General features: G+C 35.3%; 1 protein-coding gene across 2 annotated transcripts in view; it reads right to left on the bottom strand.

Annotated features, from left to right (window-relative positions):
• Positions 1-23,744, bottom strand: part of LOC143256585 (tyrosine-protein kinase RYK-like) — a 48,139-nt gene extending 24,395 nt beyond the window's left edge. For both annotated transcript variants that reach the window (XM_076513972.1, XM_076513973.1), the window contains exons 1-4: positions 23,072-23,744; positions 8,039-8,166; positions 4,179-4,278; positions 36-167 (exon numbers count right to left, since the gene is read on the bottom strand). In XM_076513972.1, coding sequence (XP_076370087.1) covers positions 36-167; positions 4,179-4,278; positions 8,039-8,166; positions 23,072-23,204 — 493 coding nt within the window. In that variant the 5' untranslated portion in view covers positions 23,205-23,744. The remainder of the gene's footprint in view (positions 1-35; positions 168-4,178; positions 4,279-8,038; positions 8,167-23,071) is intronic.
• Positions 23,745-27,745: the final 4,001 nt, after the last annotated feature.

Genomic DNA, 27,745 nt, shown 5'->3' with positions numbered 1-27,745 from the left:
AACTTACTTTCCAGTACCATTTCCTCTAAACTTACTTTCCAGACAAACTTTCCTTCTTTTAAAGTCAAATGTGGTATTCTGGTAGCCTTCAGTAGTCACGTTAATCTGGATTCTTATAATAACTTCTTCACTCTTTTCACCTGTGCATGGTAGGAACACTTTAAAATCTGAGGAAGAAAGATATTATGATACATTCAGATTTTTTTGGCTTTTCAAAAAGGTCATATCTGTAAAAGATTAATATGTAAGCTACAAGAAGATATTAAAGTTACCAAAACTGGAAACTGTATTTTTTCTTAAATCTAAAGCATTAGTAGTTGTTAACCATTTATCAAGATTACCTTACTTCACGGGTATACAATCAGCAGCATATTTAAACTAAAATTACTATGACACTCATTAGAATAGCTTTAAACCTATAACACAGACATATATAATTAAAACTTTCTTTTTAATAGGAGGAAGGTTTGCACCACACAAGTAATTGTCACATGAAGCATTACTCTAAATAAACTGCTTTTAAAATGTTATTTCATGCGAAACAATATTTTGAAAAAAGATTTTGTTTTCAATTGTATCTTACTTTCTACCAATAGTGTTTTATATCTCACTAAAATTATAAAGTAGTTTATTGATTATGGTACAACAAATATTAATAGATATGAAATCCAATCTACCATTTCATTATCCACTTTTTAGTATTTCAAACAGCATTTCTGCTACATAATTCAGAATAATAGACTAATATCACCAATGATGCATGTTCGTCAAACCTATATGAACACAGGTTTACTGTGTTGATCAAAAGATAACAGAAAACACTTTAAGTAGATCAAAGCTTCACATGGTTTTTCCAAATTTTTCTTCACCCTTGCAGCAAGAATAACTGATGAATATATCTTAAAATCATGATTTTAAAGGGCATTTCAAGTTTATAAATTATTATCATTAAGCTATTCATAGTATTATTCTGCTACAAAAGAAAACAAATGTGTAACTTTTAAGACCTTTTTATCAAATAGCCTGTAACAATGTTTTCAACTATGTTATATTTATTATAAAAATGTTAAAAATATAATCAATCAATCTATAAAATTAGATTCAAAATGATAAAAAATACTCAAGATATCAATAAATAAAGACAACTCAATATAGTTTAATATTTTAGGATTTTTTTTATTAGATAGATTTTAATAAGTTATAATGCTTCTTGTTTTTCTCAATCCGTTTATACCCACTACAAAATATTAAAAGTATATTAAGCACCAATCTTACTACATAAGAAAATATATAGTTATTAATCTGAGACAGACAGTTAGCAGCACCTGCTGTTAACTCTTGGGATATTCAAATTATGGGATTTGACTGTTACTCTTATAGTGCACTCATGTCCTAAAAGAGCAGTGTGTGGTTTTGTGGCAATGAGGTGTGAACCATGGATTCTCTAATTAACAGTCCAGTACACTACTCTTTCGGTCATGTCCAACAATGTAAATGAAACTCACAATGTTAGATAGTATGTACAGTTTCACTTTACATAAAGCACTCTTTTATTTTTCGTAAAGTACTTAATTATTATATGAATGTTTAATCATAATACTAATACTTAGCGGTTATGGATATAAATTGTAGGTACCAATTATGTGGATTAAAATCTGGACATACCACACAGAAACAGAAAAACACCATAATCAAACAACTTGCATCATAATGATTGGTGCAATGACATTAAAAACAAATAATAATTATGGTATAACAAGCTAAAACAAATAACATCATAGCAATGGTTCAATTATCATAATTAAGCAACTTACATCACAACAATGGATGAAATATCATGATAGACCAAATACAAAATTTCAAACGGCCACAAATTTGTTCTTAGATAAAATCATGCCTATTGTGGAAGATTATTCAAATATACAGGTATAATCATACACAACGTACACATCAAAACTGTTAAATATGCAGCAATATATCCTATTAACACACTGCTGGCCAAAATCTTAAGGCCAATGAAGATGAAGAAAAAATATGCATTTTGCGTTGTTAGACTCAACTACTAATTTGAGTAGAGCTTCGAAAAATAAAAATAATAAATGAGAAAATAAACATAAAAAACATTTTAGCATTTAATTGGGAAAATGCGAACACTATAAAATTAGCCTAAATACTAGCTGGTCAAAAGTTCAAGACCATACTCAAACGAAGCGTTAATCGGTAAACGCGTAACGAAATTTAGTCATTTGTGGTCAAGCATCAGCGTTGTCAACATCTTCCGTTGACATCTCCTGTGTTACATTGGGTAAAAACATGGCAAAGGTTAAAAAGTTGACAGAGTTTGAACGTGGCAGAATTGTCGAGCTGCAATAGCAAGGTCTTTCTCAATGTGCCATCGCTGGTGAGATTGAGCGTAGTAAAACTGCTGTTGCAAATTTCTTAAAAGACCCTGAGGGATACGGAACGAGAATTTCAAGTGGTTGGCCCAACAAAATTTCGCCGGCGTTGAGCAGGAGGATTCGACGGGTTGTCCGGCAAGACATCAGCCGATTGTCGAATCAGGTTAAGGTCCTTACAGACGCAGAATGCAGCTCAAGAACAACAAGAGGGCGTCTACGAGATAAAGGCTTTAGAAACCGTAAACGTCTTCAAAAGCCACGCCTCCTTCCACACCACGAAACAGCTCAATTAAACGTTACTGAGAAGCACCAAACATGGGAAGTAGAAAAGTGTACGAAGGTTTTGTTCTCTGATGAGAAAAAGTTTAACCTGGATTGACCAGATGGCTTCCAACGTTACTGGCACAATAAGGTGAAAGCACCCCAGATCATGATGGAGCCTCCTCTACTCTATCGTGTAGAAAATGTCTCTGGTGGGATAAACCAGCAACTGGCTACATTGACATGTTGGAGAGAGCATCCTTATTGACTGAAGGCCCTCGCTTGTGTAAAAACGGCTGGATCTTTCAGCAGAACAATGCTGCAATCCACAATGCCCGCAGGACAAAGGACTTTTTCATGGCGAATAACGTAATTCTTTTGGACCATCCAGCGTGTTCGTCCGAACTGAATCCTATTGAAAATGTTTGGGGTGGATGGCAAGGAAGTCTAAAGAAATGGACGTCAATTCCAAACAGTGCATGATTTTTGTGAAGCCATCTTCACCACTTTGAATAACATTTCAGTCAGCCTTCTGCAAACTCTTATATCAACCATGCCAAAGCGAATTTTTGAAGTTATTCGCAATGACGGCCGTGCAAATCACTACTGAGACCTCTTGTTGGGCATTTCCTATCATGTTTAGGACTTCTTTTTGGTATGGTCTTGAACTTTTGACCAGCTAGAATCTAGACTAATTTCATAATGTTCACATTTTTCCTATTAAATGCTATTTTTTTTTATTATCCCTTTTCTTATTTTCGTCTTTCGAAGCTCTACTCAAATAAGCGGTTGAGTCTAACAACGCAAAATGCATATTTTTTCTTTATGTTCATTGACCTTAAGATTTTGGCCAACAGTGTATTATGTAGCTCAATAAATGTATCCTCAAATGCTGTAAGTTCGTTGATTACTAAAAATGTATCGTCTATACAGTATTTTACCCACATTTTACATAACTGTATAAGTAAAACCAAAATATAGAGTTATTTTTGTAAATATGTTTACCCTTCATATCTTCGTATTAGTAAGGCAACATTTAAAGTACGACTACTGTGCCTTATTAGACTTAAACTAGTACAATAATATTTAAGACACAACAAGACCATATTAGATATAGAATAATAACACTTAAAAAGTTCAGCTTAGTCGCTTTAGGGTTTTTCTTTGTATGATTATATAAACAAAATATACACACATCATTATTATCTCCGCTCTGATATTCCAGACATTTAACAATGAATAATAAATTTCAATAACATTTATTCAATTCAAATATATTTTGACTACTTACAAAAATATTTAATCCTAAGTGAGATGCAAGCAAGAACATCTAGAATAACATTTCGATATTCTGCTCATTTATTTGCGTGACCTCAGGAAGAAAATTTCTCAATAAACCAGATATTAGTTTCATCGTAAATAAAAAATCCATGTGGGTTAACTTCTATACATTAATCGGCTAGAATTCTTAAAAGAAAGATGTAATAATAGTTTTGATGCTTGGTCACGCCAACTCACCCTCTTGCGTTACTGGTAGTAAACCTTGCTTGTCGATGTCCAGATGTGGAGTTCCCAAGGCGTCAGTTTTATTGACCAGCACAGCAATTGCGTAGTGCACCTGAAGGAATTGGAAGACAGCTGAATAACAACAAATTAAAACAAAGCGGTAATAATACAGCAAAAAAGTGTAAGTTGGGTTATGGAAATAGAATGAAACAGTACATAGTGCTAGAAAATTACAGACTACGTGACGTAGCACAACGAGAAGTTCGTTGGTCCTGGGTAAGATATTTTATTGTAGTATTTTATGTAATTATTTAAATTACACATGAAAATAACGACTTTTACTGAAAGTTATTTATAATCGCCATTAAACGCTGTACAATGCTATAAATAGTAGGACATGAATTATTTTAAGATACAGTGTTATGTATAATAAAAACACTGCACATACAATTTTGACATTTTAACTCATTTTAACTGAATATAATGTAATCATTAACAGATCAGCTAAAAGTAAGAGTCAAAGCGGTTAAAAATATTGCTGTTGAACACCGGATGCTAACATATATACATAACCGATCATCTTTTTAGCATGTTCATCAAAAGAAAAGACAGACACACAATGTAATGTCTACTAACTTCATGTTTAAGTAGCTTATTTTTATTTTAGTATGGTTTCGTTCAAGCATTAAGATATAATATTGTGAACCTCTCAATCAGATATGAAAAATATGTTTTACTGATGTAGTGGATAAGTCATGAATCACAATCGTGGTTCATAATAAGGATCACATAGAGTTGTACAAAACCCTGATAGAATATTTCTGAGCAATGAGCACATTAAACAGTAAAGATGTAGTTCAAACAACACTTTAAAACCTCTACTAGTGGTTGTAAACATACAAAAAAGCACATACATTAGAATTACAAGAAAAGTAAAACCTGCTTAAACCTCCCGTTTGTAATTATTGTTATTATTATCTTTACTTGCCCACAACTAAAACGGCTTAGTATATTGCACTCAGATCTTTTGTAAAACACTAAATAAGGTACTTCAAAAGTCTTAAGGAATAGAAAAGTCGGTTTGCTTTTCCTATATAAGGCAAAAAAAGTATAATAATTCTAATGTAAATACTGTTATTACCACCTCTTGAAATTTGTTCTTTTTTAATATGTCTGGTGTCCTTTTAAAAAACTAAAGTACAGAGTGAAACAGTAATTATCAGCCAATAATAGATAAAAGTAAGGTGACTTTAACATGTAAATACTTCAATATTTTTAGCTCCCCAGTGATGTGTGTATGTTTTCTTATAGCAAAGCCACATCGGGCTATATACTGAGTCCACCGAGGGGAATCAAACCCCTGATTTTAGCGTTGTAAGTCCGTAGACTTACCGCCGTACCAGCGGAGGACTCTCCAGTGATACAGCGGTATGTCTGCGAACTTGCAACATAAGAAACCGGATTTCAATACGGTGGGCAGAGCACAGATAGCTAGCTCATTGTAGAGCCTTGTGTTTAACTTCAAACAAACAATGCCTTGTACACAATACAATTGGTGTCTGTAAGGAGCCAGCCTTTATATTATGTATAAAGTGTAGCAGTTAACAAACAACATTTCATATAATATTAAATTTTACCACACATATTCTTAGAATACTTATCCTAAAAGACCTTAAATGATGTTTTACACGTTTATATTTTATTCGTAAAGGCTTCTTTTCTACTAATAAAATTTTATTTGCACTTAGTGGAGATTATATGTTAGTCTAGGCATATACATGTCCATTGCTATGCATTATATTTATATAATTTATTTAAACAGATATCATAAATACTCACTATATTCTCAAACAAATCTCCAGCTGTAGCTCAAGACTTTACGTCTCAAACTGATGTGATCAAATAGTCAATAACTATAGTGAATCAATACGAACCATATCAACTAGCTACTAGCTATATTTATTATTATTACAACATACAAAGTTAGCTACCATATCTTTGCCCATATTTAAACATATATATATAAAAGCCGGGAAACAGTAATCGTGCAAAAGTAATGAAAAAAATGGCCAGAGATACTTGAGACATTATTAACTCCACCAAAAGTAATTCTGTGGAACAGAATGGAACCAAAACGTAGGTTTGTAGTTTAGGTAAATAATATCTACAGTATCTCCAGCCTTACTGTTTACTTACTTTTTGTACGACCCCTATTTACAGGTGTTTAAATTCCAAATTTTTCATTTTCTTGTAAAATGTCAGCTTGCTAATGTTATAGGCATTTCTACTTTAGAGTATTATATGACATACCGGTAATGATATGTGATAAAAAATATGATGTGTAGTTTTACACACTGTACCTGTACGAACTAATACTGAGACACCGCTAACACTCATCACTCCCTTCTAACATTGATAATTATTTAAAAAAAAAAAAAACCTAATGGCCAACAAGCTTAAGGCTGTTGTCTAATAATAACGAAACCGGAAGCAATGGTTACACTGCAACAAAAGTGTTTTATCTAAGAGGGGTTTTGGAATTTCGCACAAAGCTACTCCTGGGCTATCTGTGCTAGCCGTCCCTAATTTAGCAGTGTAAGACTAGAGGGAAGGCAGCTAATCATCACCACCCACCGCCAATTCTTGGGCTACTCTTTCACTAACGAATAGTGAAAATGGACAAAACATTATAAGGCCTCCACGGTTAAAAGGGCAATCATGTTCGGTGTGACAGGGATTCGAATCCACGATCCACAGATTGCGAGTCCAGCGGCCTAACCAGGCCGTGCTGGGCCCGGATCTGTTCAAGTGGTCAGTATTTGTTACTGAATGATGACGTAAAGGTTATCGAAACTTTGTACAACTGTAATAAAGTTTCTCTCACTACCTTGTTTGTTTTGTTTTTGTTTTTGAATTTCGTATAAAGCTACTCGAGGGCTATCTGTGCTAGCCGTCACAAATTTAGTAGTGTAAGGCTAGAGGGAAGGCAGCTAGTCATCACCACCCACAGCCAGCTCTTGGGTTACTCTTTTACCAACGAGCTGCGGGATTGACCGTTACATTATAATGCCCCCACGGCTGAAAGGGCGAATATGTTTGATGTGACGGGGATTCGAACCCGTGACCCTTAACTACCTGGTTATGTCGGGCCTCTCTCACTACCTACGCAAGCAGTTTCCAAAATTTAAAGCTTAAAGGCATTATTTGTATTTTCTCATAGATGGATAAACCATTGCCTTAATTACGTTTAACAGTTTATTGTGAATGGCCCGGCATGACCAGGTAGTTAAGGGTCGCGGGTTCGAATCCCCGTTACATCAAACATATTCGCCCTTTCAGCCGTGGGGGCATTATAATGTTACGGTCAATCTCACTATTCGTTGGTAAAAGAGTAGCCCAAGAGCTGGCTGTGGGTGGTGATGACTAGCTGCCTTCCCTCTAGCCTTACACTACTAAATTTGTGACGGCTAGCGTAGATATCCCTCGAGTAGCTTTGTGCGAAATTCAAAACAAACCAGATTATTGTGAATATTTACACATTTTGAACATAAGACACTAAAGATAATTGAAAAACATATAATTTAAGTGCCTTTCAAGGATGACATCACAAATAACAGTAATAGCCACGTTCGGTACTGCTCGCAGTAATAACTCAATGTTTTGTTCACTAACAAAACTTTTATTTCGTCGTGGGAATTGAACTCTAAATTCTAGAGTTATAAACCTTGCAAGCTACCGCTTAATTAATCACCACCAATTAAACAATTATGTGAAACAAACTTCCAAACATTTTAATGCCTTCTGACGACTCAGACATTGCCTCATCATATGAAGGAGAGAAGAAACCTCCAAACTTCTAAACCTTTTCTTACCTTTTGACGGCTCAGACTTTGCCAGGTCATACGAAGGACAGAAATATTATTCGGAACAACTACCTCGAATCCCAAAGCGTATAGGTTCACTTCTCCGTCTCGGACATAGTACAGCTCGGACTTGAGGCCTGCAAAAGAAATCATTGGTCAGTATTGAGAATGACACATGTTCGGCAAACTGGGTGTGTCTTTTCTTACAGGAAAGTAAAAGCTGTGCGTAGAAAAAAAATATTTTATTAATTGAAGCTCATTTCGTGATTTATTTGAAATTGCTTCGGGTCAATACGACCCGAAACGTATAACAGAATAACGTAATAGTAGGGTTAAATAACTATGGAAATCTGCTGAACAATTAGAAAGTCTATTTGGACTCAAACAACGAACCAGCAATTAAAGATGTTGATATTACAGATTATCTGAAAATTACATATTAATATTTATTTTCCTATCATTAATTTACCTTGGCAACTTTTAATTAATTTGTTTTTTCATTTCAAATAATAAATTCAGTATTTAAACATTTCAGTCAATCTCAATGTTTCAATAATTTTATATTAAAGGGAAGCTGCAGTAACAATAAGTTTATTTAATGTCATCTGGGTTCAGGTTTCGTTGTCTCGTTCGTAAGAAGACGGTGATTAGAACATAGAGATCTCTCATTAACTGTAAAATATTAGGGTCATGACTTCCAGGATTCCCTTCTTTTCTATTGGTTATAGTATTCCGAAGAAGAAAAGGATCATGTTACTTTTTTTTTCTTGAGGTTGTGTCATGTTTGTAAGGAGATACTGGACAAAAATTATGAGATTTTTAGCAGGGTAAACGGAACCGGAACACGGGAACTTGAGGCGGTTTCTTTGCTCGTGGCGATTTCGGCTTTAAATGGTGATAAACTGTGACAACGTCTGGATATATGTTCGTTATTCGCGGGGAATGGCTGACTTGAGGGGATTAAGTTTTAATGGAGAAAATAGATATGTTTGACACGACAACGTGGTCACAACGAACAAACGAGACAAACGAAAACATCATCAAAAGAAAGTGGGAGAAAAAATTATGTAATTACTTCTTTTTTTTCCTTGAATGTTGTTCTCAGAAACTGAGGCAAAATCAATGAGTGTATTTTTCTTCTAGCAATGCCACATTGGGCTATCTGCTGCATCCACCGAGGGGAATCGAAGCCTTGATTTTAGCGTTGTAAATCCGTAGAATTACCACTGTACAGTGGGGGACCAAAGTCAAATGACGATACAAAGCTTTCTTTTAAACTTCCAACTCCCATTTTTGTACGGGAAATAAACAATTAAATATATTATACGTTGAATACGTGTGCAATTAGAAAAATGTCAAAACTACAATTTAATTGAAAACTCGAGTTATCACTCTGAGTGGCCCATTTCTCTAGGATAATTACTGACTAAGAACTCCCCAATTACGAATTTAACACCTTTGTATAAAGTATATTATTTCAAGCATAATTTCTGCTTGCTAACGGTGTAAAGATAAATTATTTGGTTAAACAATTTTAGGATGTCTTGTGTTATTTATTCTTGAATTCTACAATATAGCTTAAACGTGACAATTTATCCTTATTTAGAATAGGTCACGACGTGCTTTTCGCAACACACCACCAGTGGCTGTGGGTAGGACGTTCAGTGTTGCGTATCCAAAGAAAAGAGTAATTATGATATCGAATGGTGATAAATTCAACCCCAACATCCTTACAAGTAGAAGTCGCTTGGATAACTTAAAAGTTATCGTGGACCATCTTTGAAATTTCTGACAAAGTCAACAACGCCAATGACTGTTACAAAGTACGAAAAACTGTATATACTATAATATATATATATATACACATATATTGTACACACATTATTGATATTTAGGTTTTTAACTATACAAATTATCAATTTATTTATTTATAACTGTTCTTACTGTATATTTATTAATGGTTAGGACGCTAGACTCCTTACCGTCGGGTTCGAATCCCATCATAAAATATGCTCGCCATTTCAGCCATGTGTGCGTTATAATGTGGCGGTGGGTGTTGTTGACTAGTGCCTCCATTCTAAAGCCCCCCCCCTCACGACTGAAAGGGCGAGATGTTTGATGACGTAAAAGGGCTAGCTGATAGGATCAAAGAAAAAAAATCATTTAAACAGGATTATCCACCGCCAACTCTTTAAATAACACTTGTCTGATTTAATAGAGGGATTTGACCTAAAGTTCAAAGTTATTATTTGCGGCAACGGGTCGCGAGCATGAATCCTTAGATTCATAGTCACGGCACGCTAAACATCGACCCATGCACGTGCCGCATACAACACTAAGTTTACACTACTTAATGAACAAAAGGGCTAGCTATGTACTCTCTAACAATAAAAGAAGCTTCCTTCTTTGTTTCACGGACTCTTTATTCAGATATTTTTATTTTCTTATTGTTTATAATGAATGTATTAACAGTTCACAAATTCATGAACAAGTGCACTGCCTTGTCAAAAGATGTACAACGAGCAGTTTATATGGAACATTGTTGTTTGTTTGTCTTGTTGAATTCTGGGCAAAGCTACTTGAGGGCGCTAGCCATACCTAATTTAGGGTTGATAGGCCGGAAGGAAAGCGGGTAGTGAGAACCACCCACTACCAAATCTTGGAATACTTTAACTGAATTGTGGGGTTAACTGTACGTTATAATGCCATCACAGCTGAAAGGTCGAAGACGTTCGGTGATGAGATTCGAACCCGCTACTCCCAAATTACGTGTCGATCTCCATAAACATTAAGCCATTGCCAGCCCTGAACATTGCTGTTTCATTGTGACTGTACGTGTTATATTTCTTCCGTACGAACTGAATGTGTACATAATACCAAATATACCTTTCATCTAGTTATTAGTAAAGCGTTTTGTTTTCACGCTTCAAAAAAGATCATTCATCATGTTTGGTTTTCATGATGTACCTGATAACTGGACTAAACTACTTGGAAATTGCCGACAGAATGTCAAACTTGTTATGTACTTTTAACGAACTCTAATATGAAAAGAAAAAACAAAGTTGTTACAAGCCATTTTTTTTTCTCTCTTCTTTGATGGTGCCCCTAGTGGCACAGCGGTATGTCTGCAGACCTACAACGCTATAAACCGGGTATCGATACCCGTGACGAGCAGAGTACCAATAGCTCATTGTGTAGCTTTGTGCTGAATCACAAACCAACAAAATCTTTGATGGTATTTCATAGGGCAGTTAACTTATTGACTCCCATTGTAACGTTTTATTTTTCTTGACTGCAATTAGGGTGAGCCAGTACGTTTTTGCAATGCAAATGTCGTATCACGTAACCTAAAAATATTGTAAATTTTACAAATATTTCATGTAATAAAAAGTACTTGCAGTTACAAAAAACATTTACAAAAAATCGAGTCTATGTAGCAGATACTATGTTACGCCTTTGTGCTTCGCATATAAAGAACATTCAAACAGTGAAGATCCATTGATGTTTGTTAAAAAGTTGATAAAACAATGAGGCTCGTTGTGAATAAAATAATTAAAAATCTATCCACGAACACTGTTTACAGTTATCTGAATGATGATTCCAAAACTCGTCTTCCATGGTAAATAAAGTTATCCTTTAGTTCTGAAAATTTTAAAAGCCATTTGATAAAGTAGCTTAATCCTTTAACAGTGCCTACAATTCTACCAAAATAACAAGGAATACCTAACGGGACTTTAAACAGTGCCTACAATTCTACCAAAATAACAAGGAATACCTAACGGGACTTTAAAACATGTATTTTCCAAGTTCGGTATTTATAGTTTTATCTCACGTCTTGTGCCCCAGTGGTTCAGCGGTATGTCTGCGGACTTACAACGCTAAAATTAGGGGTTCGATTCCCCTCGGTGGGCTCAGCAGATAGCTCGATGTGGCTTTGCTATAACAAAACACACACACACACACACACACAGAAAAAGTGACTCTATTACTGATGGTCAGTTGTTTTGGCGTTTTATGGTGCAAAGCAACTAGGCTATCTGCGCTGACATAATTGACGATTTAACGTTTTTCTTACATATAAACAGCTGTTTGTTTTGAATTTCGCGCAAAGTTACACGAGGGCTATTTGCGCTAGCCGTCCCTAACTTAACATTGTAAGACTAGAGGGAAAGCAGCTAGTCATCACCACCCACCGCCAACTCTTGGACTACTCTTTTACCAACGAATAGTGCGATTGACCGTCACATTATAACGCATCCACGGCTTAAAGGGTGAGCCTGTTTGTTGTAACAAGGATTCGAACCCGTGACCCTCAGATTACGAGTCGAGTGCCTTAACCACCTGGCCATGCCAGGCCAAGCAGAATAAAGAGTAAGGAGTCAACATGCATATGAACAATTATCAGTTCATTAATAGCCTATAATAAACAAACTGAGGTTAAATAATTATATCATAGAATACAGAATCAGCCAATAACGATATTGTGGATAAACACACAACTAAAATAAACATCCATTTTTCCCCAATGGTAAGTTTACAAATTTCAAATGCTAAAATTTAGTGTCCGATTCCTGGTAGAAGTCTTTACTGAGAAGCTTTGCACTGAAATAAAGACAATTATTTTCCATTAAAAGCACAAAATTTAATACATACTATCATATAATGAGGCCATGAGTCACTTAATCTCCATACAGACAAAAGATATACTATGTTGAAATTTATTTCGTATTACGAATGAATATTGCAAGCAAATTTTATCGATTATACATAATATCTTTAGAAATATCTGAAACAGAGAACCACAAGCTGCAAAAGTACTCTACTAAAAAAAAAACAAAAGTGTGACCATGTAAAAGGAAACAAAAATAAAAATGGAGAAAAACATAATTTCAGTTCCAGTTTATACCAATTCATGTACTTAGTGAATACCTATCTAACACAGGAAGCAAGAGTGAACTGATATATTAGTATATTAGTAGAACTTGTGATGTTGTATACAAACTTATCCACGTGTGGAAGTCCGACATGACCAGGTGAGTTAAGGCGTTCGGCTCGTAATCCGAGGGTCGCGGGTTCGAATCCCAGTCGCACCAAACATGCTCGCCCTTTCAGCCGTGGGGGCGTTATAATGTGGCGCTCAATCGCACTATTCGTTGGCAAAAGAGTAGCCCAAGAGTTGGCGGTGGGTGGTGATGACCAGCTGCCTTCCCTCTTGTCTTAAACTTTTAAATTAGGGACGGCTAGCGCAGATAGCACTTGTGTAGTTTTGTCCGAAATTCAAAACAAACCAAAACATGTTTCATAAAACGAGAACACGACTCAAGTATGCATTAACTAAATCTAATAAGTGAGGACTACACGATTATAACGGTTGTCGACCGTATAATTTTCATAACATAATAAAATAGCTGGGCAATCTTCGCTAAAATTTATCATTCTTTAATACCTGTTTAACAAAACGCTCAGTTCGTGCAAACGTTTTAATATTTACCCAGGTTTACCTTCCTCCACACAAATACATCAAGGGCACAGCGAGTTCTTTTACTGCTTTATTTTACACGGTGCCAACGTAGACAATAATTCCATGTTTCAGTAAAAGTTTAAAAACAAATAAATATTTACTTCAACACAAAACAACAACAAAAAACAGTTGTAATTAATTTCCAAACTAAGTGTTAGGAATACTTTCTACAACGACAGAACTGACAATATTAATATATTTTGTAACTATATTATAGCAATTAGTGGCGAGTTGGATATAATCAGAAGGGGGAAAGATAACTGGGTAAAACCTTTTCAGACGGCCATAAAGATAACTAGTCAATATATTTATTCAGCTAGTCATTTTATCTCAATAAATACATGCACTATGTGTATTTTTTACTGCAAATATTACATCAGCAATTCTTTTAGTGTCAATAGTGAAAGGTAGGTAACATAAGCTTCTTGCGAGGTTTCTGTTTGTTTTTAAATTTCGCGCAAAGCTACACGAGGGCTATCTGTGCTAGCCGTTTCTAATTTTGCACTGTAAGGCTAGAGGGAAGGCAGCTGGTCATCACCACCCACCACCAACTCTTGAGCTACTCTTTTACCAACGTATAATGGGATTGACAGTAACGTTATAACGCCCCCACGGCCGAAAGGGCAAGCATGTTTGGTGCGATGGGGATTCGAACCCGCGACCATCAGATTAAGAGTCGAACGTCTTAACCCATCTACCCATCCCGGGCCAGCTCTATATTTATATAATTTTGCCAATTTATTTTTATTATTTGTGATATATGTTCTATTAACAGACTCTATAGTTACCGGAAGAAGTCGGAAGATCATTATATCCAATTACACCTTAAATGTCTAACAAGATGTAAACAAACTTTCAAGAGCTATAATTACACGAGCCGAAATACGCTTCTAAAAAAAATGCAGCCTAAAGGAATAAAACAGTAGATGACGTCAAGTGCTGAGTTATAGTGAACGGCATCGCCACGCCATTTTTGATTGGCTCGTAAGTTACATATAAATTATTTAAATATTAATCACAGTTATTGCAACTTACATAACCTTTCAAAAGTTCATGCTAGCTGGCGTTTGCAGTTTATATAAGCTTTTATGTTTAAAACTCCATGAACCAACTAATTAAATCTCCCAATCTCATCGGCATATTATCAAAGCTATTCTGTAAATATTCATTTTTACCGTTTATGGCACATATTCTGGAAATAACGTGAGAAATACAATAAATATGGTGCTTACCCTTTATAAAAGAAACAGTCTTTAACGTCACATACAGCTTGTTAAAATATACTTAATGGACATTTGAATACTAATTAACCGTTATGATTGACTAATAAAATAATTATCTTCCTAAAAATGTAACATTTTGAAAAACGTTGATTTTAACTGGGCAATTTTCGTGAAAAATTAAGTATTAACCGTTAGGGTTAGTTAATCAATTATTCATCAAAAAATGACATTTTACGTTATCTTTAGCTGGTTAAAACGACATTCATGAAAAAATTAAATACAGCATATGTGTTATTTCTACACATATACCGTCGGTACAAGAAAAACAGAAAAATAAAAATTAATGACTCTTTTTCCACAAATACCAGAAATGGTTATTTACGTTTACATTCTGTACTTCTTCGAGCTTCATCTGTGAGAGAAATGTTTATATTTATACTTTTATATAAAATATTAGCCGCTCTCACAAAGCTTTAACATAAATACTATTATGTTTTGTACCTGATATTACTCCCGTACGAAATTAGTATTAAGAGAATACGCGGTACGTTAGTACAGCATTAAAAGAGTAAACCCCGAAAAACACCGAGTTGAAGATATCTAAATAAATAAAACTATAACAGCTAAAAAATAAACACCAAAAAACAAAAGCCCCAAGAGTAAACGATGTTCCTAAAGTTTGTATCCCCATGTCTGTCATAGAACATGTCAATATGCTGATAATTCGTATCAAATGTGAGCATTACTTTTACATATTTGCAAATGTTCATGGCTTTTCTACTAATGTTTGACAATGTTGTTATAAAAGAAACAAAATGTATATCCTGTCAGTGTACGTGATGTTAGCTTATTGTAATGGACAAAACAAGTTTCATATCTATCCCACATAATTACAAGAAGTTAGAATGTATTTAGAAATATAACGTTCCAATTATATTTTATCAAAGTTAAAAAGAAATTGTTTCATTCAGTTGCAGTACTGGTTGCAAACCGCTGCTTTTGTCCTCCTGTCCATAATTTTAATGTTTTGTTAAGTAATTATGTCAGTTTACAGCCAAAACATAATTAAACGATGAATGTTTTTTTAACTGATAAACTATTATATACTATTCATTTCAATTTAGTAATCAAAGTGGTGTATATTTTAAAATCATGTAGTGATTATAATTTACTAAAATCCTTGCGACAATAATGGGTCTTTTATTAATAAATACGTCATAAAACATGATATATAATGTTAAATATTAATATTTAATTTGTTTTATTAGTTTTAGTGCATGTTCAGAGGTTGTTCATAATTATCTCCCGATAATTATATTTTGAGCAATTTACATTATCTTTAGTAGTAGTAGTATATAAAAGTATAGAAAGTATCAGGAAAATACAAACAAAACCAGAAACTTTAAAATATACAAACAAATTGCTGGGCCTATTCGGTAAGAACAGGGATAATACCCATTCCTTCATGCACTTGTTGTTTATAATAGAGAATTTGTAAAAGGTGAAATCACCCAAAATAATTGAAAACCGCTCTTATTATCTGAACTGTGAATATGAACGTTAAATTTATTGGCCAAACGCATACTCCTTCAACAAGTTATTCCACGTTTTACAAATGTATGTTTGTAGAACCTGCTTTATATATATAGAATCCATAGGCTTACAAAATTTGCAGACTTTGTTTTAAGCCTATGTCAATAAGTATGTTGTCATGAACAGGCCTCAAGGGACAAGAAAAATAAGTTAATAGTTTAAAGTTGGAACATAACAATTAACATATTTTAAAGTAAGTATATACAGAACATTCTAAAATAATTTATGAAGACCTAACTTTGTGTTTATCGAAATGACGGTCTAGCCTTAGGAGTTTCTAAGGTAACTTAGCCGAGGGTATTCGCCTACTTAGATTTAGGCTTCTAGCTTCCACGTGACGTTTACTGCTCTTTGCTTTAAATCTAATTGATTGTTTGTTTGTTTGGAATTTCGCACAAAGCTACTCGAGGGCTATCTGTGCTAGCCGTCCCTAATTTAGCAGTGTAAGACTAGAGGGAAGGCAGCTAGTCATCACCACCCACCGCCAACTCTTGGGCTACTCTTTTACCAACGAAAGTGGGATTGACCGTCACATTATACGCCCCCACGGCTGGGAGGGCGAGCATGTTTAGCGCGACGCGGGCGCGAACCCGCGACCCTCGGATTACGAGTCGCACGCCTTACGCGCTTGGCCATGCCGGGCCCCAAATCTAATTGAAAATGTGAGAACAAAATTAATATTTCAGCTTACATAATTAAATACAACTATACAACTACGGAAACATTCCGCCACTTGGGTGCTTCCACTTTCTGCATATTTCCTGTGTAATAATCTTAAGCTACACAAGCTTTTCAAACATGCGTGTTTGTTGTTCTGGCATTTTTTTCTCTCACTAAAGCCCATTAGCAAGATTAGGTCGCTTCAAAAGTTCCCAAACCCTACTTCATTTTCAGTTATTACAAATAAGGTCTGAATTATATGTAAAAACGGCTGGTTTGGGTTGAAAAATTTTTTTATATAGTGGAGCGAACATCAAACGTTTCAACCTTCTTCGGTCATCGTCAAGTTCCCAAAAAAACCAGCCGTTTCTACGTATATATTTGGGCCTGGCATGGCCAAGTGTGTTAAGGCGTGCGACTCGTAATCCGAGGGTCGCGGGTTCGATTCCCGGTCGCACCAAACATGCCTGCCCTTTCAGCCGTAGGCGACGTTATAATGTTACGGTCAATCCCACTATTCGTTGGTAAAATAGTAGCCCAAGAGTTGGCGGTGGGTGGTGATGACTAGCTGCCTTCCCTCTGGTCTTACACTGCTAAATTAGGAACGGCTAGCGCAGATAGTCCTCTAGTAGCTTTGTGCGAAATTCAAAAAACAAAACATATATTTTTCTCTACAAGTGGGTTTTCTCGTCATCACTGAAAGTCTGGATTACTTACTGAAAAAAAAAGTTACATCTGTACAACCCACTCATATTAGAATATTAAAGATTTATTACCTGACCTTTCATCACAAAAGTCAAACACTTGCACTATTTACTAAAAAATCCATTTCATAACTCAAGCAGCTTCCTCGGTAACTAAATTATAAATAAGAAATTATAACAAGCAAATAAACCAAAGGGGTGGTCTTATTAAAACAACTTGCATTTTCTTAAATTAGCAGGATATGAGTTAATAGATTATTGGTACATCAAATACATAAAAGTAAGTAAGACGGAGTAAGGTCAGAAGCGTAGTCAAGGGGGGTCCTAGTGGGACCGCTCCCCTGGAAAATACGTATATGTACTGATATTCATCACATATTATTTTTCAATTTTTATGTATAATAAACTCGTTTCATGTCATTTCATAAACAATAAAACTTATATAAACACTCACATTTTATTTGTTTTAATGGCCAATTTATTAAAAATTTAGATAAATTTCAACTTTTTAAATTATTATCCCCCCCCCTCAACTCAAGTGGAAAACCTGGCTACGCCACTGAGTAAGGTTGTAAATAATACGAATATGTCTATTTTTGCTTGAGTAGCAATTATACGTCTACTATCTACCCTATATCTGAAACGTTTATGAATCACAAATAGAACTCAAGAAACGTTTTGGATAAGCTGCTAACAGTAATTTATGTTACAAGGGTCAGCACACCTTTACCACACTTTTACTTAGTACACACAGAGAAGGTGTAATTTAAGTGAAGTCTTATTTATCACAGTCATAAATCTTTTCTAATGCGCCCCCCTTCCCTCATCTAGTGTTACATCAACTGGTGTAACAAAGCAGTGGCCTTGTTGGCTTGGCTCAGGACTTAGCAACGCCTAACGAACCAGCTGTAACTGTTCAATATCGAACATATGTTCTTCAAATTTCCTGTTAAACCTAATAACTGGAAAAATTCAGATATTTTGCTTTTGTTAAAAGTATACCACAGGTAACTATTAATTAGAATCATGTAAAATTTATAGTCAGTAGATTTTAGCACAATTTCAATAATTACCTAATTTTTCGTGTTGTATGATTGATGTCAGTGCAATGAAGGTTTGAAAACAAATAACAGTAAATTTAAGTGGACATGTGTTAAACTTAAAGCGACACCTATTAGAACAAAAATAAACATGATTTTTTGGATGATTGAATAAAATTGACAGGGAGTTCTGCATCATGAAAAATTTGCAAAGCATACCAGAATTCTAACCCTATAGCAATATTAATGTTGTTTTTATTGTTTGTCGCATATCTATGACTAATATATTTATATAATGTGTGCTAAAAATATGAAGTGCATGGACAAAACCTGTATTTGTATTCACTACCTGAAATTTTATTATTTCTGCCTTTGGTAATAAAACTTTCAAAAGACAGTAATCTATATTACTAGTCAGGGGAAAATTACTCGGTAACAGTGTAATAAAAAAATATTTTAGGTCATATATGAAAGAGGATTTTAAGTGAAAAAAATTATAATTGTCTTGTTACTTGACGTCTTCTCATGAGGACTACAGTTAACAAGTGGATTTCATCGACTATCTTTAATTAAATCTAAATTGAAATTTTCAGTACCTTTAACTAGACAGTTACCTTTTCAGTTGCTTCAAAGATAACAAGATAAAATAGCTTTTCGTTTGCTCGTCACATGACCGCGAGGTCTGAGGCAAGTTAGAGCGCTCGGCACACCCATTTACAATCAGTTAGTTCTGAGCCTCTGGCCCCCGCTAGTACAGCGGTATGTCTCCGGATTTAAAACGCTAAAATCAGGTGTTCGATTCTCCTCGGTGGGCTGAGCAGATAGCCCTTTGTGACTTTGCTATAAGAAAAACACACACTGAGCCTCTGACTCACAAGATCTGGTGAAAAATGATCGAGGTCTGTATGGACATTTTTGTCTTGTTTAGATGCTGTGTTAGCAATGATTTATCTAAGCACGTGTTTTAACTTCGAATGTATTATAAAGACAACCTTTTTAACTATTACTCGTTTTTAATGTCCAAAAATATAAGTGTCTAAACAGCTTTATAGAGAAATAAAATAGTTGCTAATTCAGTGCTTAGTAACAATAATATATATGTGCACTTTCTCAGGCAGTTTGTTTGTTGTAAAATAAAATATCACATTCTCACACTGTAAGTTACACTATAAAGTTTTTTCTTTACATCACAAGGAGTCTTTTGTTTGTTTTTGAATTTCGCGCAAAGCTACTCGAGGGCTATCTGCGCTAGCCGTCCCTAATTTAACAGTGTAAGACTAGAGGGAAGGCAGCTAATCATCACCACCCACCGCCAACTCTTGGGCTACTCTTTTACCAACGAATAGTGGGATTGACCGCCATATTATAACGCCCCCACGGCTGGGAAAGCGAGCATGTTTGGTGCGACCGGGATTCGAACTCGCGACCGTCGGCTTACGAGTCGAACGCCTTAACGCGCTTGGCCATGCCGAGCTAATCCGTCTTTTACATCATAAGGAAATTATCTGCCCTATCCATTTTATGCGGTTACTTATCTTTTACACGATAAGGAAATTACATGTCTTATACCTTACCATATCCAATTACAAATATAATTCAATTGCATATTTCACAAAAGTCACAAACAAAACGAAGTCTCAACTGTTCTATGTTATGCAGAGTTTAGCACTATATATAACGTGAAGAAATAGACAAACCGATTTATACTATGACTTTATCATAATACCTATTGTGGAAAAGACATCGGTGGAATTATAACTACTAGAATGATGAATGTCATACGTTTCTTTCATTATGCTACCTGTTTTACACGAGTGGATAGTTTTTGTTCCTAACGCATATGCAAAGCAATATTTTATGACTGTTTCTGTCGTGTGAAGCAATCCAGAACGTGTCGTACGTACGTGTACATATAAAACTTTTTATTTTGGCGGAGGGGTTGGGGTGGGGTGGGGGTGGGGGGTCGGTCGCCATTGTACCCTTAAAGAAGTTAAACACTGATGAAACGTTGTAGAATGGACGGCAACTGCCTGTTGTGGAGACACAAGTGTAGAGGACGACGATTCGAAAGTCTTCCGCCTTTCGTTTACCTGAATACGAAAGGCGGAAGACTTTCGAAACGTCGTCCTCTTCAACAGGCAGTTGCCGTCCATTCTACAAAGTTTCACCATGAATACTCTGACTAAACAATCTATCAAAGAAATTCAGCATTGGTTTTCTTGTTTATTTGCAAACGTTTTGAAGTAATGTTAGTGAAGTTTGATGAATCTGTAGATGCGGTCTGGATTAATACGTAATCGATTTTAAGGAAGCAAATTTTGGGCAAGTTCTGTAAACGTGTAGGGCATTCAGCCTATTGCAACTGACTTTTTGGACACCCTGTACATGATATAAAAATCCCCGAGCCTTAATCGAGAAACAGTTCTAAATATCTTAATTATATCCACGGTCTGTTATTCATTTTACTTCAGTTAAAATTTCTTAATGTAATAATTATTTAAGTTACTGGCCAAACTCTCGGCCTTGGAATATCCTGTTGATACGGGAGACACAACCAAAAAAACCTAGATTACGCCAGATCAGCAGTACGTATGTATGCTGGACAGGCGTTAAGATTTTAGTCTGGATTGACTGCTTCTTCAATCAGGTTTAAAGACACTCCTCCACCATAAACCTGTCCCGTGATCAGATTCTTGAGATACGGACAGACTGTAAAAAGGAGACGCCCCATTGTCAAGATAAATAGTCTTTAAAAATACATTCTTGCCAAATACAAAACGAACAGGCATCAGGGGCCGTCGTGTAATTTACAATAGCAATTTTGTTTTTCATTTAGAAATCTGTTTAACTTTACATCAGGGTCCGTCGTGTAATTTACAATAGCAATTTTGTTTTTCATTTAGAAATCTGTTTAACTTTACATAAAAATGCTTACCATATCTTTAAATTCTGCTTGAACTCGTATATAATTTTAAAGTGATAACTAAAACATATACTGGGAACAAGAATAACAAAAAACAACCAATCTAAGTACAGTTAGAAGGTCAGACAGTGCCCTTCACCGTGTGAGTACAGAAGTCTGTTCTTGTTTAATAGCTGAGTTAGATCAATGGATTAATGGACGCATTCACGATAGTATACAAAACACACGTACACAGGATTAAAAAGTTAAACAGGTCCACCTTTGTCAAAAACGCTAGGATTTCATCGGCTCTTTTTGTTTTAGTTTTTTTAATTATACAGCATAAATTAATTTATATTGTACAAGTCAAAACATGTCCATTCTTACAGCTATTTTAAAAATACAACACAGTTTAAGTTAGAAGTTATTGCCTTTCCGCTGTAAAACTGTTTGTTTGAATTTCGCGCAAAGCTACACGAGGACTATCTGTGCTAGCTGTCCCTAATTTAGCAGAGTAAGACTATAGGCAAGGCCAAATCTTTGGCTACTCTTTTACCAACCAATAATGAGATTAACTGTCACATTATAACGCCCTCACGGCTAAAAGGGCGAGCATGTTTGGTGCGACGGGGATTCGAACCCTCGACCCTCAGATTACGAGTCGAGCGCTTTAACCACCTGGCCATGCCGGGCCCCTGTAAAACTGAACAACAAGCTACCTGCGTTGTGCCCATTGCAGGTATGAAACTCCGAAGTTTGGCAATATAAGCCCTCAAGCTTATCACTGGGCTATCGAGAGTTGTATTAGCTAAAATTAAATATAAAGATATTTCATTTGGTACTTGGTAAGTACAATTTTTAAATGTTACAACATTTATTTGACCACGTGCAAGGAATACTAGACTATTTTAGGTTATATCTACAGATTTAAAAAAATGCTTCGCTAAATGTTTATAACATCAAACGCTCCTAACTCAACCAGATTAAACTGCAAGTTTTTACAATGAAACAAATTATAGATCTAATTTTGTCTAGCAATTGTTGACTGAAAATATATGAGGTAAAACTAAGCAAAAGTTTTTACGTATTTTTTTAACATTATCGACAACAGTAAAATCAGTAATTAGCTCTTTATAGTCGTAGAAGCTTGTTCGAATGGAGGGCACATTACGGCAATCTTACTTTCACATACAAACAGCTTGTTGAATGTGGAAATACGTTCGAACTAGCTTCTGAAGTGCATTTAATATGCAATAACCTTAATGGTTAGCTAAGCTGTTCATAAAGTAGCTTGTTAATTATGGTAATATATATGAACTTGGTTGTGAAGTACACATTTGATGCATAAGAATAGCTTATTAAAGTACTGTAAACGTGTTTGAATGTGGGTGGGACTTACCTAACAGTTTGTGAACTTCGTGACTTGGTAAAAACAAACTGAAGTTTTCCGAAGAGAGGCCTGTCATAAGACATAATACTAAAGCCACCTGGCACTCTACAAGATTAACTTGGTTATAGGTCCACCCAACCATTGTAGTACACGATGTAATAGTCACTACTATTTTCCTAAAAAAGTCACATATTTAAATCAGAAACAAGCTACAAAAGGAGCGCTTAGCAACAAGTTCATATTTCTTCTATACAAAGCGTTTCATTCACCGATTTAGTAAGCACGAGCTTTTCCAAATACGCATCAAGTGTAATACAGCTCTCAGGTACATATATTCACAAACACGGAACCTCAAGTTAGGATTTGAACTTCGTGATCGAGACTGGATGAAGGAAATTTCCTGATCTCCCGGGACGCCAATCGTCTAACACGGCGGGCTACCGTTAACATCGACGCTAAGGCTTTTCTGTTACTTCTATGCCGACTGTAAAATGTGACGTGAGTGAATTTCAACAACGCGCTTGTGGCGTTCTGTGCCGTAACAAGAAACTTGGTTTTGATATCCCTTATATATTATTTTCTAATAAAATCATTCTAAGTATTGCGAAGGAAAACTAATCGGTGTGTGTCACCGATAGATATCCATTTTGTAACTCCAGGTGTTCATACCCTAGCACTACTCACGTTCACATCTCATGCAATGAGCGTTGTCGTAAGGTCGTAACTACAGCCCTGAACGGTTTCAGTTACTAGCATCAATTTCATTGGCTCCCTTCATCTCAATCGCTGGATGATTATTGGCTAGATTAGAGCCAGATATGCCATAAATATAGCATAACCCTCGCACTAATAACAGTTATATTCCCAGAAATAACCCTCATTAAAGCACCCAGTTGCAGAAACATAGCTTTGTAAAACATAAAAGTTAGCTTTGCAAGTATTTCAAATATTACAGATATTTTAGATTATCAAGCAGTGTGTTACGTATTGAAGCTAATTTTGGAAACCTGTAGAAAGTGATTGGTGTCTAACATAACAGATGTTCTTCATACAATTCGATAACATAAGTAGTGGCCCTCGCACACTTCCGTATCTATCATATTCCAATTAGTTTGATGAATCTTGATATTTGACGAAAGGTCTCGTCGGCACTGCATGTAACAGATATGATGTGGTGCACAAAAAAAGTTACCTCTTCTTATAAGTTCACTTCTAATTAGAGAACCCGCACTCAGACAAATTAAGCTTCCCATAACTGATTGAATTTATATTGTCTGCGCCTCGTTGACCTTGTTACGGTTGGGTCTCCCGCTGATACATCGGTAAGGGGTTCGATTCCACTCGGTAGACTCAGCAGATAGCCCGATGTGGCTTTGCTATAAGGAAACACACACACATGAGTTATGGTTGGTTTGGTTCTTATTGAAGTATCAGTTAACGAAAATTGTAAGTCAACTTAGGGTGGCCCAAAATTATCTTTCCTACTTTAACATTTAATGATTAACTAGTTAAGGAAAGATAGCCATGCAATTTTCCACATCTTATAGCCTAATTCAAACAGTTTTTATTGACATGCCATTTGACATCTACGTGTGCACCATCATTGACTCTCAGCACCCCTAACCAATATTCGCTTTCAGTACACGTTAGCTGCAGCATGTTTACAGTTGCAGTGGTGATGGGGACCGTTATCTGTGATGTTTGCTGTGGGTGTCCGACACACGATATCCTTAACACACCCCCATACTTCTATCCAGCACTGGCATATGTACTTCCGCTGCACTACAGTCACTGATTTGGTCCATGCAAGCGACACGACGCATTTCAGAAAGTAACAGTAATTACTGGAGTGAAAGGAACACATGATAATAAAAATTGCTTGAGTTGGTCTACGAGATGTTAAGAACTGTATGGTTGTATTTCCTTATTAAATTAAATCTTCAAACAGGAAATATATACGCTCCAAAATTTAAATCTAATCTAAAGTCTGGAAAATAAATGTGGGAGAGCACTCTACGTATCATGATTATTAGGATCGAACGTGTATTATATTGATTTCTGTATTACAATTATTTTTTATCAATGTTTACCTTTTAGTAAAGATGATTTGACGAGATACTCTATTATATGTACTAGAAAAAACGCCACCCATAGGCGGCTGCTTGTACTGACCATAATATACCTCGCAATACCTCATTGAAAAAAATTTAGAAGAAGTGAGCATTTTCTGCTAAACTGATTTTTTTTTTCTGAAAAGTACTGCACAAGAAAACTGTTCGAATTCTACTCTTTAGTCATACATAACTCATTGCATCAAAATGGTTCAATATACAGAGTACAAAATATTAATAAAATTTAGTGTATAAACTATAATGTTTTATGTATTAAAAGTGGTACTGTTTATTGAAAAATGAATAGTTTTCAAAAGCTCCGTTTTCTTAGTACTACGTTTAAAAAATGGATCAATAAAGATGTAATCACACCGTCACGTGAAGTCCTAGTGAAAGCTGTGTTCTTGTTATAAAGAGAGTACCTATTATTTAAAACTGTCTTCTATTGTAAAGAAATGGTTGTTGCATATATCACAGTTATTTTTATAGTTGTCTGAATTGTGGATGCTCAAAGTCTGAATTTTATGACTTTTTGTGTCTGATATCATTCAATAGATGGCGCAGGTGTTTTGGTTGCATACATAGGTATTTACATACACACTATGTTCATTATAGTAAGATTACTACTTCTAAGAAATAGTATCATGGGTAATTTCTGCCATTTTTGACATTTCTTTTAATCTTACGTTTTGAGGAACTGTCGTGATTTTTGTTGTTGTTTTTATCACCTTTGTGACAAAATTATAAATACATTTTTCTCTTCAACGTGCTTTCATTTTTGTTGTTTTTTGCTTGTAATTATTCCTAAAGAAAATCTAATAGTTATCTTTATTCTTCAATTTCAAATGATGTAGTTGTATCGCAGTATCTTAAAATATTTATATTTTTACATTATTGTAATCTATTCCGGTGTAAGTTCAAAAATTGTGTCATTTCACTCTAAATTAGGCGACCTTTTGTTTTAATAAGTTTAATTTTTATATGCTTTCTATATATCTTCCCTAATAACAGACAAAATTTGAAGGTTTGTTTTGGATAGTTGCGCAAAGCTATCCAAGGGCTATCCGCGCTAGCTATTCTTAATTATGAACTGATAAATTGGATAGAAAGTAGTGTTCAACAGTACCCACTGTCACTACTCGGGCTGTGTGAGGGATTAGTTGGATTCAACCGGCACTCTTGTAGTGTTCCTACGATCTCAAAGTAAGGAATACAGTTTTGTGAAAACTGGGCAGCGCCGTGAGCCCTCTGGTTCACAACTCATCACGCTAACCACTAGGCCTACAGACAAATATGAAGGTATTCATACAAAAATAATCAATATGAGTGAAGCTGGTTGACACCATAAAACAAGACAAAGAATTCTCTAAATGAATTTTTACGATTTTTAAATTCATACAACCAAATGATTGTTGTTGTTGTTTTGAATGAAGCACAAAGCTACACAATGGGCTATCTGTATTCTGCCCACCACGGGTATCGAAACGCGTTTTTTAGCGTTGTAGGTCCGCAGACATACCGCTGAGCCACTGGGGGACACACCCAAATGAAAGGCAGCTTAAAATAACATATATTACATTTAAGTGCAGACACTAATTATTTGCCGTACGCAAAAAAAAACTTGTTTTTCCTCAAAGAAATAATTACAATCGCTTACCAATGTAAAGCAGTGCTTATGAAAGTTTAAATGTTTCATATTTCTTTAACGCCTTTCTTTGCGTATACACACCAGAAAGTTATTTAGATTTTTTTTTTTTAACTGATGTACTTTCCATTTGGAAACAAAATATACTGAACTTAGGAAATCATGATTAATACTTGTTATAGGCTGTCATCGATTCTTTATATAACAAAAAACAAAACAAATAAAGTTAGACTTTTCGTTGCACAATGTAATAAATGAAATATCAAATTCAACTTGGAATTCTTTGGTGATATTTTTATATATGCCTCCTAGTGGCTCAGCGGTATGTGTGCGGACTTACGACGCTAAAAACCGGGTTTCGATACCCGTGGTAGACAGAGCACAGGTAGCCCATTGTGCAGCTTTGTGCTTATTTCTAAACAACCAAACTACGACAATTTTTATATATTCTCGCAACACACACACGCACACAAAAAGTGGATCCTTACAATGGTCCTGGAAAAAAAAACAACCTGTAATAACCCCAATAAACCTGAACGTAACACTTCTTTGAATTTTAAATTCTAGTTCTGTATTTTGTTATTTATCTTGGATATTTTATTGACGTTGCGTATTTACTCCATGCGGCTCTTGAAGACCTGAAACAACCACATTCCATCAGGTCAAAAAGCCGAGACGACTTTCTCTCCCTGGGTGATGTTGTTATCAGTGCAAACATCCAGCGCTGTCAGAGTTATTGCTTAACTGAAACAGGTTCTTGAAAAGTTGATCAAGTAACCAAATGTTTGTTTAATCTTCTTGGGCTGAATTCTGTGTTTCTGAGTACGAGGCTACTTTGTCGATACACTTTTACACTGAACGAAGAACTTCAGAAGTGGGCGGAAAGAGGACTGAGATTTCTGTACGTTTGTAGAGGACCTTGGAAAA

This window comes from Tachypleus tridentatus, chromosome 7, assembly GCF_004210375.1.
Source record: "Tachypleus tridentatus isolate NWPU-2018 chromosome 7, ASM421037v1, whole genome shotgun sequence".
Lineage (NCBI taxonomy): Eukaryota > Metazoa > Arthropoda > Merostomata > Xiphosura > Limulidae > Tachypleus > Tachypleus tridentatus.
This window is presented reverse-complemented; position numbering and strand designations above follow the sequence as displayed.